Source organism: Podarcis vaucheri, assembly GCF_965113315.1.
Source record: "Podarcis vaucheri genome assembly, chromosome: 8".
In the NCBI taxonomy this organism is placed as follows: Eukaryota; Metazoa; Chordata; class Lepidosauria; order Squamata; family Lacertidae; genus Podarcis; species Podarcis vaucheri.
This window is the reverse complement of record NC_138766.1, coordinates 9,281,825-9,299,354: the sequence shown is the minus strand read 5'-3', so window position 1 is coordinate 9,299,354 and position 17,530 is coordinate 9,281,825. Positions and strand designations below refer to the sequence as shown.

General features: G+C 42.4%; 1 protein-coding gene across 3 annotated transcripts in view; it reads right to left on the bottom strand.

Moving 5' to 3' along the window:
• VWA8 (von Willebrand factor A domain containing 8) overlaps window positions 1-17,530 on the bottom strand; it is a 96,412-nt gene that overhangs the window by 28,482 nt on the left and 50,400 nt on the right. For 2 of the 3 annotated variants that reach the window (XM_082234155.1, XM_082234156.1), the window contains exons 24-29: window positions 16,401-16,520; window positions 14,155-14,360; window positions 10,237-10,388; window positions 5,384-5,483; window positions 5,035-5,173; window positions 4,335-4,528 (exon numbers count right to left, since the gene is read on the bottom strand). In XM_082234155.1, coding sequence (XP_082090281.1) covers window positions 4,335-4,528; window positions 5,035-5,173; window positions 5,384-5,483; window positions 10,237-10,388; window positions 14,155-14,360; window positions 16,401-16,520 — 911 coding nt within the window. The remainder of the gene's footprint in view (window positions 1-4,334; window positions 4,529-5,034; window positions 5,174-5,383; window positions 5,484-10,236; window positions 10,389-14,154; window positions 14,361-16,400; window positions 16,521-17,530) is intronic. The other variant, XM_082234157.1, reaches the window with a different exon arrangement.

Here is a 17,530-nt window from a genome sequence, read left to right as displayed (position 1 = left end):
CAATCTAGGACCATAAAATTAATGCATGTCTATTTGGAAATAAGTGTGGTGAGACAGCTCCCTTATCTTTTAGGATATGGCACTAAGGTAAAGCACTTCATTTCTTTCTTTTTAAAAATTCAGCTACCTATTGAAGACTGTGACAACTGGGGTCTCCATGCCATATTGCTATAACTTCACCCTAAAAAACAGGCAAGCATCAGTTTGGCAGAAATGTAAATTATGTGAATTATGTAAATGTGAATTATGCCTTGTTGTTACTGGGGTGATGAATTTGTATCCAGGCGATAACACTTCAGGTAGCAAAAGGGAACACACTTGCCTGAATGTTCCTTCAGGCAAAATAATTCCTTACACAGAAAACTTGGTATCAGGGATAAAGCTTCTAGCCGAGAACCCCTTGTTGTTGTTGTTTAGTCGTTTAGTTGTGTCCGACTCTTTGTGACCCCCTGGACCAGAGAACGCCAGGAACTCCTATCTTCCACTGCCTCCCGCAGCTTGGTCAGACTCATGTTGGTAGCTTCGAGAACACTGTCCAACCATCTCGTCCTCTGTCATCCCCTTCTCCTTGTGCCCTCCATCTTTCCCAACATCAGGGTCTTTTCCAGGGAGTCTTCTCTTCTCATGAGGTGGCCAAAGTACTGGAGCCTCAGTTTCAGAATATGTCCTTCCAGTGAGCACTCAGGGCTGATTTCCTTCAGAATGGAGAGGTTTGATCTTCTTGCAGTCCATGGGACTCTCAAGAGTCTCCTCCAGCGCCATAATTCAAAAGCATCCATTCTTCAGCGATCAGCCTTGTTTATTGTCCAGCTCTCAGATCCATACATCACTACTGGAAAAACCATAGCTTTAACTATACGGACCTTTGTTGGCAAGGTGATGTCTCTGCTTTTTAAGATGCTGTCTAGGTTTGTCATTGCTTTTCTCCCAAGAAGCAGGGGTCTTTTAATTTCGTGACTGCTGTCACCATCTGCAGTGATCATGGAGCCCAAGAAAGTAAAATCTCTTGCTGCCTCCATTTCTTCCCCTCCTATTTGCCAGGAGGTGATGAGACCAGTGGCCATGATCTTAGTTTTTTCGATGTTGAGCTTCAGACCATATTTTACATGTAAGAACCCCTTACATGTAACAAATCTCCACTCATACATTCCGGTTCGTAGTTATATTCAGCAAATCAACATCTCTTCTTAAAAAAGAAAGGTTTTTAACTCAAACCCAGTAAGATATTGCCAAGCACTTGGCATTATACCCTACGTAACTCCAAGAAAGTGTTTGCAGTGCTCCCGGCCCCTATATATACAAAAGTACATGAAGGAGACGATTAAAAATGCCTTCTTGATGAGTCTCGAATGCACATTAGCACAATCCAACTAAATAAGGGGTTAAGATTTCCTGGCCATTGCAAGCCTTAACAAGGCAGTTGTGTTCTTTCACGTAGTGGTGGGCTCAGGAGGTCACCATAACAAGAATCCTTTCCCAACCCTTGCAGACGCTAATGGCTCCCATCTGTAACAGGGACTGGTGGTGTATTGGTTTGCGTATAAAAATAGAAATTTGCATCACTGGTGAATACTTCCAGTTACAGCTTTGGCAATTCTTCAAGTGGGCTGGGAAGATATGCTGTGCTTGTGCAGAGTTTTGGTTCTGTTTATTCTTTACTGGGAGAAAAGAAACCTTTGGGTGACCTCATGTCCCCAGTGCCTCGAATTCCAAATACTCAACAGATGTAACAGCCATTATTTTGAGGCGCCGCTCTTTTATTTTTAGCTACTGCAAAGCTTCCCTTTCCTTGATTCAGTTTGTTCCTTTGCCAGGGTTTTCCTCCCTTGGAAGAACTTAGTTCAAATAAGGGTGTAATTGCGACTAAGGGAAAGGGAAGCTGATGTTAGATGGAAGGAGGGGAGTTTAAAAATGCAGAGGAGGAAGAAAGGATAGAGAAGAAAATATTTGAACAGGACTTATTTCCTTATTGCTTTGCCATCCCTCCTTTCCTGCAGGCAAATATTTCCTCCAAAGCCATACCCAGTTCCCCCTTTTCATGCCCCCCAAGAACAAGAAAATACTCAATATTTTTCTTTTGTGCATGTACATGCACAAAATGTAGCTGTACATTTACTTGAAAGAGCTTTGGAGGCATTCATTAATTTCCTTTTCTCTTCACTTTCTGCTGGAGCTCTTGAGACTGTTTCAGACAGTACAAGCGCATTGCAAGAGCAATAAAAGCAAACAACATTATTTTAGCGCTTAATGATGAGCCCCAGCTTTCATCTGCTTTCTTGTACGAAGTCTGCAAAAGGAAATTAGGATTTAAACTGGACTCTGAATGGTGGCGGTGGTGGCAAACTGCTTTTAGCCTGCAGAACAATTATCTGCATTTCTCTGTGCCATTAAGGTCCTGGAACATGAATAAAGGCATTTTGCCCCCAATGCACCAGTTAAATGAAATATCCAGAATGCATTTATCTTGTTAGAGCAGACTGTATAGGATAGGAAGAGCAGCAGGAAGCAAACAGATGATTTGGTTCAGGAATTATGCGAGTGCGAAGTTGCCATCAAACGCAGCAGCAACACCTCTCTTTTCACTTTCAGTGTTTAGCAATACAAAACTGGAGATATTATGTCACCATAAATTTTGCTCTGCCTAATAAGTGGAGCGAGAACAGAGAAACTTGCAAATGGCAACTTTGTCGCTCCATACTTTTGCATGAATAACCAGAAGGAGCAGAAGGAGACTGCCTAGCCATTTGCCGGCTGTACTGCGTAATGCCGACTCAGAAAAGTTAGTGTTCATACAATTGTTTCATTCAGCCCAGACACTGAGATCCAGTGCCGAGGGCCTTCTAGCAGTTCCCTCATTGCGAGAAGCGAAGTTACATGGAACCAGAGAGAGGGCCTTCTTGGTAGTGGCGCCCGCCGTGTGGAACGCCCTCCCATCAGATGTCAAGGAAACAAGAAGCTATCCTATTTTTAAAAGACATCTGGAGGCAGCCCTGTTTAGGGAAGATTTTAATATTTAATGCTATATTGTTTTTAAACACTCGATTGGGAGCTGCCCTGAGTGGCTGGGGAAACTCAGCCAGATGGGCGGGATATTATTATTATTTTGCTTCACTTTTGCCTCACTTCAGAACTGCATATGCCACAGGCAGTTTCATGTGACCAGTTCTCTTCCGAAAACCTAAGTGTAGCACTTGGGCAGAAGATCAGCTCCCCCAACAGAATGCTCTCTGATGAACATAATTTCAATGCATGGCAAAAAGATATTTCTAAATATATTTGGCAAGGGGGAAAAACCTAGAATAAAATATAAAATATTGATAGATGCAAAAGAGAGAGGAGGTTTCTCCCTGCCTGACATGAGATTATACTATGAAGCATCTTGTCTTTGTTGGTTGAAGGAATGGATGACATTGGAGAATTCACATATTCTAGACTTAGAATGTCATGATAATATTTTTAGTTGGCATGCTTATTTATGGTATGAAAAGGTGAAAGTACATAAAGGATTTACAAATCCTATAACTGGGGGGAAATTGTATAGAGAATGGAATAAATAGAAAAATCTATTAGATGCAAAAACAGCACTTGGGCTGTCACCACTGGAAGCCATAGTGGTAAAGAAAAATAATATGATGGAAGGTTGGACAACTTATAGAAATTTATTTTAAAAATTGTGATGAGTATAAATTAGAATAATTTAAGGAATTATCAGGAAAATTGACAACATGGATACAATATCCTCATTTGAATGAAGTACTTAAGTAAGATAGAATACAAGGGACTGGGGAACAAACATCACAACTGGAGAGAGATCTGTTGGAATGTAATGTAAAAGCACTGTCTAAAATGTGTAATATGCTATTGGAATAGAAGACAAAGCTTGCAACAAGTCTGTAAGGTAGTGCCATAGAAGTATCCCTCTCTTGCAGATGTGGATGTGGAGGCAAAGTAGCGTGTCTAAAGGACCCCCAATTAGTTTTTGGACAGAAAATCCCCGGTGCGAATCTTGTCTCCAATTCATAATGCAGTATCTTAACCCCCATACTACACCAGCTCTCATGCGGTACAAGGAGCCAAGTTTACAGAGGACTGCAAGTGAGCAAGCAAGATGTGTCACAAGCCCAGTGGGGACATGTTTGGTGAAAACAACAAAAGGCAGTGCCATACACCAGGGGAACGTGTGTCCTCCATAATCCCAACCAAGGTGAACTGGATGATAATTATTTTTGATCTCAAAACCAGACAGACATTAGAGCTTGAGAAATATGAGGGATCCCACTACCTGGTGCTAACATATTAACCCCAGAAATGGAAAGCATGTTGGCTTTTTTCACCTGTTCTTCGTGTAGAACTACTTGACCTTTGAGAGGGTTACCCAGAGGTGCCAATGTCACAAATGGTTGCCATATTCCACCAACGGTCCTTGGGAAGATGTCATACAAGTCTATAATGCATCCATTCTTACTGGCCGGATCCATGACATATAAGGACACAGGATTGCATGTAGCCACATAAAGGGCGTCTTCTGCTTCCGAAAGTGGGAATAAGATACAGATTACATGAAAGCAAACATATGAACAGATTGATTATAGGCACAGACATTGTTTGCATAAATATATTGATATATGGAATGAGTCTATACAGAATATAGCAGGTTATTAATAATCCTATATGTATTCGCATATATATGTATTCACATATTATACAAAGGTAAAGGTAAAGGGACCCCTGACAGTTAGGTCCAGTCATGGACGACTCTTGGGTTGCGGAGCTCATCTTGCTTTATTGGCCGAGGGAGCCGGCGTACAGCTTCCAGGTCATGTGGCCAGCATGACTAAGCTGCTTCTGGCAAATCAGAGCAGCGCACGGAAACGCCGTTTACCTTCCCGCAGAGGGGAGGGAATTAATATAGAGCAGAGGGAATAAAATAAGGCAGCATACAACTAATTTATATTAATTATGATCTAGATATCTACACATTCATACTGTTTCTCTTCATCACTAAATAAACAGAAAATAAAATTTATACTCTACCTTGAGCCGCAGCAACATCACACACAAAATTAACTTCATTCAAAGGCAGCGACCAAAAGGCACGTTCTTCTGTAAAGCTCAGGGATCTGGCTTCGTGTCTTTCCAGTGGGAATGCCTGCACATTTAAGTACATAGGACCCTAAAAGAAATATAATTTATATTTTGAATTAGACACATATGCGGGCACCAAAATCTTTTAAATGCTTAGGGCCTCTAAGGGTCTTAATCCAGCCCTGGAATTGGTAGACTACAAATTTTGAATACATGAAAAAATTCTGTATGACTTTAAAATCCTGGAAAATAGGGTATGCTTACAGTCAACATTAAGATTTATTTTTTAAAATCTTACCTTTATATCTATGTGATGTGTTTCAGTTGGGCACAAAAGTTTCTGTTGTGGCTGGCTGACTTTCCAGTAGCCCATTAATTTTGCACTTGGCAATGGCAACCTGCCCAACAAAGAAACTATTATTATTTTTTTGTTTTTTAGGTAGGTAGGTAGCTAGCTAGATAGACAGATGGTAGTTTTCAAACATTTACAGACAACAACAACAAAGAGAACAGAGGAACAAAACAAAACCAAAATCAATGTAAGAGGGAAAATGCAAGTTATTGGCATCTGAAGTGCCATGAATGCTAACCCACCCATAACTTTCTCTTTTTAGATGGCATTTCATCTAAAAATACATTTCTGAGCTGAAAAGTTTCCTTGTTGACACAATCTTAATCTGCCACAGCGCCAGCAGTCTTAAAATCTCAAGGAAATAATACCAGGAGGAGTCCCACTGAAAATTATGCTCTGTGAGGGAACGACTTGGAAACCCAAATGGCCTGTGCAAGTATAAGCTGTGTCCCAACATATCCAGAAACACTTCGGCTGCACGGAGGCCACAGGTTTGAATGCAACAACTGACAAAGGAAGAAGGAAATACATTTCTAGAAAATACAAACAAGTTCTGCCAAATAAGAGTTTAAAGAGGAGGCCAAGTTGGGTTCTTTTTTTCTGTGGGGTGGGAAAGATAGATGGGGAGCTGACAAGATCAAGGAGAGACTAGATAAAAATAATAGGAAAAGTCCTCTATGCCAGGGCTGCCATACGTTCAGAATTTCCCAGAGATAGTTGGGATCTGTACGTCAAAAATGGCGTCTAGGTGGAATTTTTGAAAAGCAGCACGAATGTCCAGGAAAACCTGGCAGCCCATATGGGAAGTGTTGATTTTTTTTGGTATTTTCCTTTTTTAAAAAAAAAGGTTTAAAAAAAGCACTCCATTTTTGGGGTAGATTTTGCAAAAAATTGAAATATGACAACCCTATTGTATAAAACTCAGCCCATTTTCATTAACTGCCATGACTGATGAAGCATTGCCATTGAACAGCTGTGATTCCCTCAGAAGAAGGTCTCCCAGCATTTCCTGCCTGTCACAGAATGAGGTCAGGGCACAGAATCGGAGCGGATGAGGACACACATTATCTTAACACATTAGTTAAGATAATGCTTGTTAAACCTGCCAGACTTCCAACATTATGACTGTTAAAGGTCAAGGACCCCTGACAGTTATGTCCAGTCGCGAACGACTCTGGGGTTGTGGCGTTCATCTCGCTTTACTACTAAAACATCTAACAATACAAACTTGACTCTGAGGGCAAGAGTTCCTTTTCAAACAAGTTTTCTGAGGAAGCAGGGGGACAGTGAGCTTGCTTCATAACCCAAAGATCACCAAGATACCAAGGAGCCACTTAGGTGGCACAGTGCCGAAGATGATGCTTGGGAGCGATCATGTCAACTGCCCCTTTCATATTGTCATTTCATAGGGAGGTCAGCGCTTTGACAGAGTCATTCAGGAACACATCAGTTCCTTCAAATAGGCCCACTTCCCTTACTGGCAGGAATTGCCACTACCAAGCCAAACTTCACCAGACCAGGTAATGGTCCACAAATAACAAGGGACTGCACTGCATTCCCTCATTTTCAAACCATCCCTCACATCACTCAAGGGTGTGCCCAGCCTAATCTGTTGGCCCAACAGCCACTTGAGGCATTCCCATGGTTGTCATGGAGGACATGAAATTTCAAACCAGCCCAATATCAGCCTCCACAGGGACAATGGAGTCATGCAGGACAACTGTCCCAGGATCCTCTAACACTATGCTGGGGACCACCTTGTCCAGCTCAATTTCATTGCAAATTCATTATTCTCGGACTTCTGGGGAGGCATCATAGCTGGTTAGCCGTCTCTGTTGAGGCTCTATTCTCAAAGATAATTAAGTGGTGATTAACGATAGCTACTGTCTCGTATTATTCTCTGAGGAACAGATATAACAGGGATTATCTTCCAAATGTTCCGGAAGGATTGCTCCCACCATGGGACCAAGAAATCTTCAAGGAACCCAAACGGTTGAATTTTGCCCAAACACCACTTAATAGCCCTAGAGGTCAGCCCCTAGGGCAAAGATAATCAAAAGCTCCTTTCTTCAATTATTTCTGAAACTCCTATAAATTACTACTATGACTATCTCTCTGCTGGTTAAAATGTTCATTCGAAATACAAACCAATAGCTGGCTTAAGAGGAGACGCCATTAAGGGGCTGTAAACAAATAAATAAAAAAGCATGCTCTTATTCTACATACCAAAGAAAGTTTTTCAAACAGGTAAGAGATTCTCCAACTTTGAGAAATTTTCATCTTATTTTGTTCTAGTCTTAATCCTGTTTTACTGGTGAATGTGCTGCTTTGTACTGTGAAACTACATGGCTGCTCCCTGTGAGAAGGCAATGTTAGAAATGCAACTTCCTGCAATTTCCAGATAAGCAAGGACTGTGTGAATTTCTGAGAAAGCACTCAGGCTGGTGAAAATGCTGAAAAATACTGCATTGACTGTTGCAGTTGTGCAACAATTATTAAATGAGCAATTAAAGGAAATAAGAGTGGAGCTGCATAAAATGTTAAATGTCAATTGGGCAACACTGTGGCTGGATAATATATATAGCCTTTGGAAAAAATACTGCTGGAGATTTGCCAGACCAGGAGAATGGAATGATATAGTTGAAGGCAAGGGATGATGAAAGTGAGAAGACCTCCACACAGGTGCCTGGAGGAATGAAACAGCCAAGCTATGATGTTGGAGGAGGGGAAGGGGTCCATGGATGGAAAGACTAAGAAATATCCTGAGCTGGCAGAGATGAGTTGAGAACGAAAGGATTCTGTGTAAAATTTGGAATAAATCTCGAGGGGAAAGCTACTTACTCTTGTAACACGTTTGGGAAAAGAATGGAAAAGGAGGAAATGGAAACTCTCTCTTTCTCTCTCTCTCTATATATATTAAAGGACTGAAAACAGTGGCCATCAGGAAATGGAACTGGAAGATATGGATTCGGATGTGAATTAATGATTATAAGTAAATAGCTATCTATTATTGTCTTAACAAATAACCAGAGTGAATAAACCCTTGAGGAATAAAAAACAAGGACGGAATGTTTCTTAATATTGGAGTTTCAGTTGTGATGTCGGACTGGAGGAAGACTACTGCTGACTTTTATATATAATAGCATAATAACAATCGGGGAACCTCTTTTGGACTTCTTATCTGGAAGGAAAAAGGAATGAACTTGAGATGTCCAGACTGAAGGCTGGGAAAAGTCACTTAGCAGAGGGAGGAACAGCTGGATACTACCCTGGAGTAAATATTTAATTATTTTGAAGAACTCTTGTATATATAACTGGCAAATGGGTAGTTGGAAGTCCCTTTTCCTTTTCTTCAGGAAGAAGTGCCGCCACTGGAATTCAGTTGCTACTGTAGTGGCATTGCTCCAAACCATGCTGATCTGGGCTCAGGCCAGCATAACATACCCCAGCTTTGACCCTAACCATATTCTGTGCCGGAACTGTACATATGAAGCTAACAATGGAAAGAGAGGTAGTTCCCAAATGCTTTAACGAGATTTTTGCACCCATATAGTCTCTCAGAGATCCAGATAACGGTCTCAACCGTAAGCCAACATTCACTTTTGCTCCTAATATTTCCTCGCCCTCAGTAATCCTTGCCCCAATATGCCTTCCACCTTGCAGCTATGAATAAAATACAAAGAACTGCCTGGCGAATGCTGATTGTTATGTTATGTGCAATGAGCACAAACAGTCCCCATCATCTACAGCCAGGAAGGAGAGCAAATCCAAAATTGTTTTGGATTACATTAACAACTGTAATTGATTAAAAAAAACACAACTCCTAAATTATTGACTGGAATGAGGCAACATGAACCTATTTCACCAATTTTAAAACAACTTCACTTGACTACCTGTTTGTTTCTATGCCCAATGCAAGGTGCTCCTTTTAATCTTTAGAATCCTAATTTTAATTTAGGCATGCATTTCAGATGGTATTTACTAACTAACTAACTAACTAACTAACTAACTAACTACCTGGCCCTTCACCTAGGCAGTTTCCATAAAAACCAATTTGCCTAACACCAGTGGTTTGTATGTATAAAGGGGAATATTTGTTTTTCTTTAAATAGTTTTGGAAATTGGTTTGCAGCGCGATCTTATCCATGTCTGCTCAGAAATAAGTACTACTGAAATCAATAGGGCTTACTCCCAGGTAAGCCGAGATAGGACCACAGCCTTAGTAGTTATGACACATAAATTATGTGCATTTATTATACTCATCAAAAAAGCTGTCTGAAACCAAATATCATGAAGCAAACTGGATGGCCTGTAAGAAGTTTGTGGAGTTGTGGTTTTGCAAAGTACATGCCAAATGTCTGGTGATGGGAATAAGTATTGAAATGCTAACTTCACTCAAGAATAAGTTACTCTTTGGACATGTTCTACAAAGTATTTTGAAAGATTTGTGCAAGAATAGGGGCTAACATATTTCCCCACTATTGATAAAAAGAATTTGGATTTGCTACTAATTATGAAAATAAATTGCAAAATGATCATTCAATGAAGAGAAACCGAGAAGAACGAATTTTCCCCTTTATTGGATCCATTTAATCATACAAATCATCACTATTCATAATATAATACATTCACAATTTATACATAATGCTGTAAATGTGCAGAGTTAAAATAGTATAAATTAATAATAGTTCAATAATATATCAATCTGTTTTCAGGTATTAGCAATATTTGCTTCAAGCATTCAAGGCAGACAGGTCGATCTTAACTAGCAGCAAATATACAATCTATGTTAGTCTTACTCCTTAGCCAGGTGTACATTGGTGGGTTTTGCTCCAATGGGGATGCCATGTTTATGCAGAGTCCGAATTAAAATCTCACGCATTTCGTTATTGTAGGAGTCAAAGTCAAATACATTTCTGACAACGTTGGCAAGCCCTTCTGTTGGAAATTTCTACAGAGAGGGAGAAAGAGAAGAGCACAAGATTTATGAGCTCCCCACGGACCGAGATGCAAGGTTTCACAGGTTCTGAGATGCAAAAATGGAGTTCTAGGTAAGCAGGAACATCTCCACTCACTAAGATTCTTTGATAGGGATGCACATTGCAAGGCTGTTTCATACCCTGAAGTGAAGGCCCTTTGCTGGCATCTGTCTCTCTCGAGAGACAATGGGAATGACCATCTGGGGGTGAAGTGCTGCATTAACAGCACTGAAGGGACATCTCTAGGCATAGGCCCGGGTGGTGTGTCTGGAGGTTCTGGGCTGCCCAGATGACAAGGCCCCCCTCTCAGCCTCACTGATGTGGTCCAAAAGAAAGCAGAGCAGTGTGTTTGGCACTGGTGGCCACCGGAGAAAGCAGCCGGCAAGCACCTTCCCATCACCAAGACAGCTCTGTTGAAAGCCACCCTCCCTCCAGCTATGTGACTATCACATCCCATCTAGGTAGGCTCCCTGACTTGCTATGGACTTCGGTTGGTCGCCTCGGGACCTGGTAGGATTTTTTTCCAATTGGTAATTGGCATATACAGTGGTGCCTCGCAAGACGAAAAGAATCCGTTCTGTGATTCTCTTCGTCTAGCGGTTTTTTCGTCTTGCGAAGCAAGCCCATTGACGGATTAGCGCTATTAGCGGCTTTTAGCGGCTTATCTGCTGTTCAGATCAGCTGATAAGCAGCTTAGCGACTTAGAAAAAGGGGGGAGGGGAAAAAACCAGCAGGAACTGGCAAGACATTTTCGTCTTGCGAAGCAAGCCCATAGGAAATTTGTTTTGCGAAGCACCTCCAAAACAGAAAACTATTTCGTCTAGCGAGTTTTCCGTCTTGCGAGGCATTCGTCTTGCGGGGCACCACTATACAGCCAGTTGGTTTTTCGCCTACCTCGTAGCAACTCGTCACAACTCCTCAGTATTGGCGGTTAGGCATTGGCAAAGGAGGGAAGTGGATGAGAGGGGGGAGGGAAGCGCCATCGCCTCCCCCACAGAAAAGGGTAGTCCGATAAAGGACTCCGGGGGGGGGGGCGTTGCTCTGTCCGAAGCCTATGGAGGTATGGGCCCAAGGCACGCCCCCAAGCGGTGACTCGAGGGGAGTTCCTAGTTGACGTGCCTCAGCAGGGCTCCCCCTACTGGTGGTTAACCCTTGCCGGTCTTCATGCAATCGGGCTGAAACCGGCTAGTCGATAGGGCCAATGCCTAAGCCAATACCGCTCATTCCTGTAATCAATAAAGTTGTGGCCTATTTCGCCCATTAACCTTATACAGTGGTGCCTCGCAAGACGAAAAGAATCCGTTCTGTGATTCTCTTCGTCTAGCGGTTTTTTCGTCTTGCGAAGCAAGCCCATTGACGGATTAGCGGCTTTTAGCAGCTTATCAGCTTATCGGATCAGCTGATAAGCGGCTTAGCGGCTTAGAAAAAGGGGGGGAGGGGAAAAACCCGCAGGAACTCGCAAGACATTTTCGTCTTGCGAAGCAAGCCCATAGGAGATTCGTTTTGCGAAGCACCTCCAAAACGGAAAACTCTTTCGTCTAGCGGGTTTCCGTCTTGCAAGGCATTCGTCTTGCGGGGCACCACTGTATTCTGGTGTCCTGTGTCTTTATTTCTTCCTGGGTGGGGGCGGGAAGTCACCACGCAACCAAGACAGCTCTCTTGAAAGCCTCCCTCCCTCCAGCTACTGACTATCACATCGCCACAGCCAGTGTGAGAAAGTGACAAACCAACAACAAACAACACAAGCAACACAATGACCAGTATGCTAGATAGCACTGCAATTCTTATTGCATAATATACATAATTTAGTACAAGCGGTGAAACTTTTTAGGCGTTCATGGTGCCGAAGTAGTAAGTGAATAACAACATAGGACAGTGATCCCAGATAATCTGACTGTTTCGCTGGAATCTTCTTCAGCACAACCCACAGATTAGAAAAATGCACAAAGTTTTACCGCTTAGCCCACAGGATACCATCTATTACTTTGTTTCAACTACAGACTTATTATACTTCTACGGACTTTCAAAGATTGACATAGGTGTGCTCATTTGATTTCAAATATATTAGAGAATTTACAAGTGTACACATTTTGTTTTTGTTGTACTAAATTATGTATATTATGCAATAAGAATTGCAGTGCTATCTAGTATACTGGTCTTCATGTTGCTTGTGTCGTTTGTTGTGTTAGGTTTCCAACACAGGGGTTTGTTGTTCTGTATTAGTGAGAGAAAGTGGCGCGCCTTCCGCTGTGGAAGCTCAATGATATGCTGAATAACGGAGAACTCCTTTCCAAGCTTCCTTTTTACCTCAGCCCTCCCAATCCCTATTCCTCTGGGGTCAAGCCTAAGAACATGGGATTATCTCATTTCTAATATTCATAAACTGCTCTGGAAGCCTTTGGCTGAAAAATGGGTAAATAGGTTTTATTATTTCATTCTGAACAAGCTACAAAGAACACAGGGTAATTTTTCTGAACCTTCTAAGAAGAGTATTTTAGGTTGCAACCCTAACATACTTCACAGGGAAGAAGCCCCATTGATCATAGCTGGCCGGACTTCTGAGTATATATGTAAAGCACTGGTTTTCAACCAGTGTCCTGTGGCACCCAGGGGAGATTTAAGGAACGTTCAGGGGTGCCCCGGGGGCATTGTTTCATTAACTTGTTGCCCATATCTTCCTGCATTATCTCCCTCTTTCTCGCTAAGCAAGATTCAGGGGAGCTGGCAGCTTTAACAAGCAGCCCATTATCTTCCTGAAATAAAACAGTGGCAAAAAAAGTGGAGAAACACTCTTGCACGACTGTTTTATCTTCTTAAAATCTCTCCCCCCCCAAAAAAAAAAAATCCTCCCCAGCTTCAGTAACTAACAGTTCCTTAGTTTTACACAGAGGGCTTGATAAATGCAAGAAAATAGCAGGGTAGCTGGAGGTTGCGTGTGGCCAGATGTGTGTGTGTGCTTTGGGGGCATGTGGCATCTGGAGGAATCAGAAGTTGCTTGGGGCTGATAAGCTTAGCAACTCCTATTTTATGAGCTTGCTTCCACACAGAAGTGGCATGTCTACAAAGCGAATAAGAATAATATAATAATAATTTTTTATTTGTATCCCGCCCTCCCCAGCCAAGGCCGGGCTCAGAGCGGCTAACATCATAAAAACATAAAACTGACATCTTAATTAAAATGCATCTTAAAATTAATTCAGATAAGTTAAAATCTGGCCAGGTGACAATTATCAGGCTGGAATTGAGCGTGGTTAATACTTGCCAGGATCAACTGTTTAGACTGATCATACAAGGACCTGTGAGCGGATTGGGGGCCTCCTTCGGGCTTGTTTTATACAAAAGAAAGTCAAACTGCACCCTGCCCAAAGGCCTGGCGGAACAGCTCCGTCTTCCAGGCCCTGCGGAAAGATGTCAAATCCCGCAGGGCCCTGGTCCTTTATACGCATAGGAAAGGGGGAATCATCTGGGCACATTTTGTCTTGATCAAGAGGAAGTCAATCAGATTCAGGCCCCTGCTGGACTTGGGTTATCCACGACTAACCTAATTTCACTGCTTTCACGACTAGCATCCTCTGGAACCAGCCACAGCCATTAAATCCCCTTAGATGGGTCCTACAAACATTTTAGGCTTTACCAATTTCAATCTACTCTTCCGAACGGTTTTTGCAAGTTAAATGTCAATATTTATCAGTGGGTCTGTTCCAAATCGCGCCAGTAGCAGAAATGTATATACTGTACCTGTAAATGCTTGACTATATTCACTACTTCTCTCGTTGAGTAAGGATAATTGATAATTCCTTGGTCGGCCAAGCTTCTGAGCTCTCCAAAAGCAGCCACCAGTTTCTGCAGGACTGGCTCAGGAACCGCAGGCCCGTATTGTCGAAGCATTGCAAGCTCAGAGCTTGGTTTGGGGTTATCAATTGCATGGCAGCTAAAAATATCTCCTGGAATAAACAAGCAAGGAATGGAGAGAGTTGTGGAAAGGTTGTAGCATATAGTAATGGAAACCCTGAAGCTATGCAAACTCCACAAAGCCAGGTGTTGTTGACTCGGTTGAATTTCTGGACTGGAGGCGGAAGTCTCCACTGAACCTTCAACCATGTTGCCCCTTGTGCTATTCAAAGGGGTCTTTATGGCAAACGGTCCCTCTAGATACCTATTGCCCAGCTTCAACGCATCTTCACTGTCAGGGAACTGACATCGGAGCGAGAGGCAAAGGGGAGGCTCCCAGATGATGCTGGCGAAGGACCCAGCAGCAGGGGGAGAAACAGCTCAGTAGAGGGGGAAGCCAATCAGCGCAACACCGGGGATAAAGGGAGGCAGACGGGGGAAGTGGAGAGAGGGCTCCAGGACTCTTCACTGGACATCAGTGAGGAGAGCCCAGGTCCTCTGCTACCCACGCCTTCCCTGCGCAGAAGACTCCCGTGCAGTGAGAGGAGGAGGAGACTGGGTGTCAAACAACTTTTATGTTGGAAGAGGTTCAAGAAACGCCCACTGACGGATTCTGCCAGTGACTGAGGCAGCCACCATGAGAAGGGGCTGTGCAGTCAGAAAGGTTTAACAAGGCAAATTAACCAAGAAAGGCACCAGTTTACGCACGAGTAACTCATACCCATTACATTCACGTATGGAAGTTCGCCAGCTGCTGAGTGCACCATAATCATTCAGTCCTCCACTTGAAAGTAGCTCAGGCAGAAAGGCTGGGAACAGATCCTTTGTATGAGATTTCCAAGAGCTAGCACCAGAGGAGATACTATGAGCTTTCAGCAACCTGCTGCCCTCCCAATGAGATGCCAACTTCCACCAAGCCCATCCAACACTGAGGAAGGTTGGGGTACATGGACCCACAACAGTCACGGAATGCCAGTATTTGGACCCCTTCCTCTCATCCCAAGTTACCTTATAACAATCCCAGAAACAACCGCAAAGCATTGGAAGACACAAGATCTACCCACCTTGGAAGACTGGCAGATGCAACTAATAGACTATATGGAGATGGCGGAAATGACTGGCAGAATCCGAGACCAGGGAGAGGAGTCAGTGGAGGAAGATTGGAAGAAATTTAAAATTTATTTGCAGAAATATTGTAAAATTTTTGAATGTTGAGGACATTGAAATGAACCGCAGGGGCTTTAGCAACAAAGTAAAATGTAAGATTGGATTAATAACAGATAAATTAATGGGATATGAATTTGCTGAATTAATTTCTAAAAAGGGATACAAGAACGGGAGACGTGAGGAAGTCGGGAAAATAAGTTAATTGAAGATGAGAAATTAAGAAAGAGGGAATTTCTGTTTTTTGTTATTATATGTGTTTTTATCTCTTTTTTCTTTTTCTTTTGATGTGTTCAATGTTTGTATTTTTGTATTGTATTGTTTTTTGTGATTTTGTATTTTCTTTGTCTTTGTATACTTTCATGAATGTTTTTTTATTGTGAAAACTTAATAAAATATTCTTTTAAAAAAAACAATCCCAGAAACATAGTTCTTCTTGCTAACATTCTGAAAAAGTATGTTCTGCTATGTGCTTAGCCAAATACTTTAAAATTCAAAATCCCTTATTTTATGCAGCCACTTTCCCCAGAGTCCATGTGTAATTCTCTTCCAAGTTTCAGATGAGAAAATGACTGACACAGCCTCCTATCTGAAAGGCTGAACAGATTTCTTAAAAAACAGCCTGTTTCCTGTATATCTTTTCTATCAGGAGGACGAGTAAAGCAAAGCTTATATTTTCTATACTGAAGTCTGTAGAAAACACAGTTGTTGTTGCAGTAGCGTAGCGTGGGGGGTGCAGGGGGGGCCGGCCGCACCGGGCGCAACATCTGGGGGTTAGGGGGCGCAAATCCACGTGTTAGGGGGCGCAAATCCACGTGTTAGGGGGCGCAAATCCACGGGTTAGGAGGCGCAAATTACTTGCCTTGCCCCGGGTGCTGACAACCCATGCTACGCCACTGTGTTGTTGGTTTATTAAGCACTGCACTTACCTAGTGTTCCAAAAAAGTCATTGCCCAAAAACGGAAATCCAGGTCTGTTTGCTAGAACGATCATCCTGAAATCTGGATGAATTACCACCACATTTTCTCTTCCACTCACACTAGCAGAGTCTAGAAAATACATATAATTGAATTAATATTTTCAACTTTACAAGGCACGGTTCAAGTAACAAAATTCATGCCCACTGAAAGGTTTTAAATAATCAACATATATGAAATGATCTGCTTAACTCTACAGTGAATATAACCCATTATCATTAAAATTTTGCAATAGAATACCCCAAAAGTACAAAAAGTATAAAATTATGCATTTTGTTATAAATACATTTATATACATATTTAAATATGGGTTTTCATACAGATTTTTTTAAAAAATACTTGGTGATTAGTGAATGACCACATGAAAAATTCATATGAACCATAAGCATTTTGATTCATCTATCCCTACATTTCCCTTGAACAATGTGTTACATTTCACAATTATTTAAATTTTACTGATTCTACAGCCTTCTCTCCTGCTGCCAAACTATTCCATTCATTTCCAGTCTAGAGAAACTCAACAGTTCAACTCATTCTTCATAAAAAGGTAGAGGATTTCACCTTTTCCAATCCTGCAGGCCCACACCAAGCAAACTTACAACAAGCTAACTCTCTCTATTAACACTCTGATCTGAAACATTTATTAAACCACAGAACCTAAGGCTTGCCGATCAGAAGGTCGGCAGTTCAAATCCCCACGGTGGGGTGAGCTCCCGTTGCTCAGTCCCTGCTCCTGCCAACCTAGAAGTTCAAAAGCATGAAGTGCAAGTAGATAATTAGGTACTGCTCCGGCGGGAAGGTAAAGACTCTCCTCCCTGAAAGAGAGGGGAGTGGTTGTGGGCGGGAGCCCGAACACCGCTCCTAGCAGGGGGCGTTGCCCCCTGCCTCCAGCTCACCTGGCTGGCACTCACGCCCCCCCCCGGTGGCCGCCCAACCAGGTGCCATGGGGGGGGGGCGTGTCCAGCAGCCTTTATGCTGCAGTGCCAGCCTTTCCCCGGCCTCATTTCTATTTGTCGTGCTGAGCGAGTCAGGAGGATACTCTCTCTTCAGTGTTCCTGCAGCGAGAAGCGTGGTGCTAACTT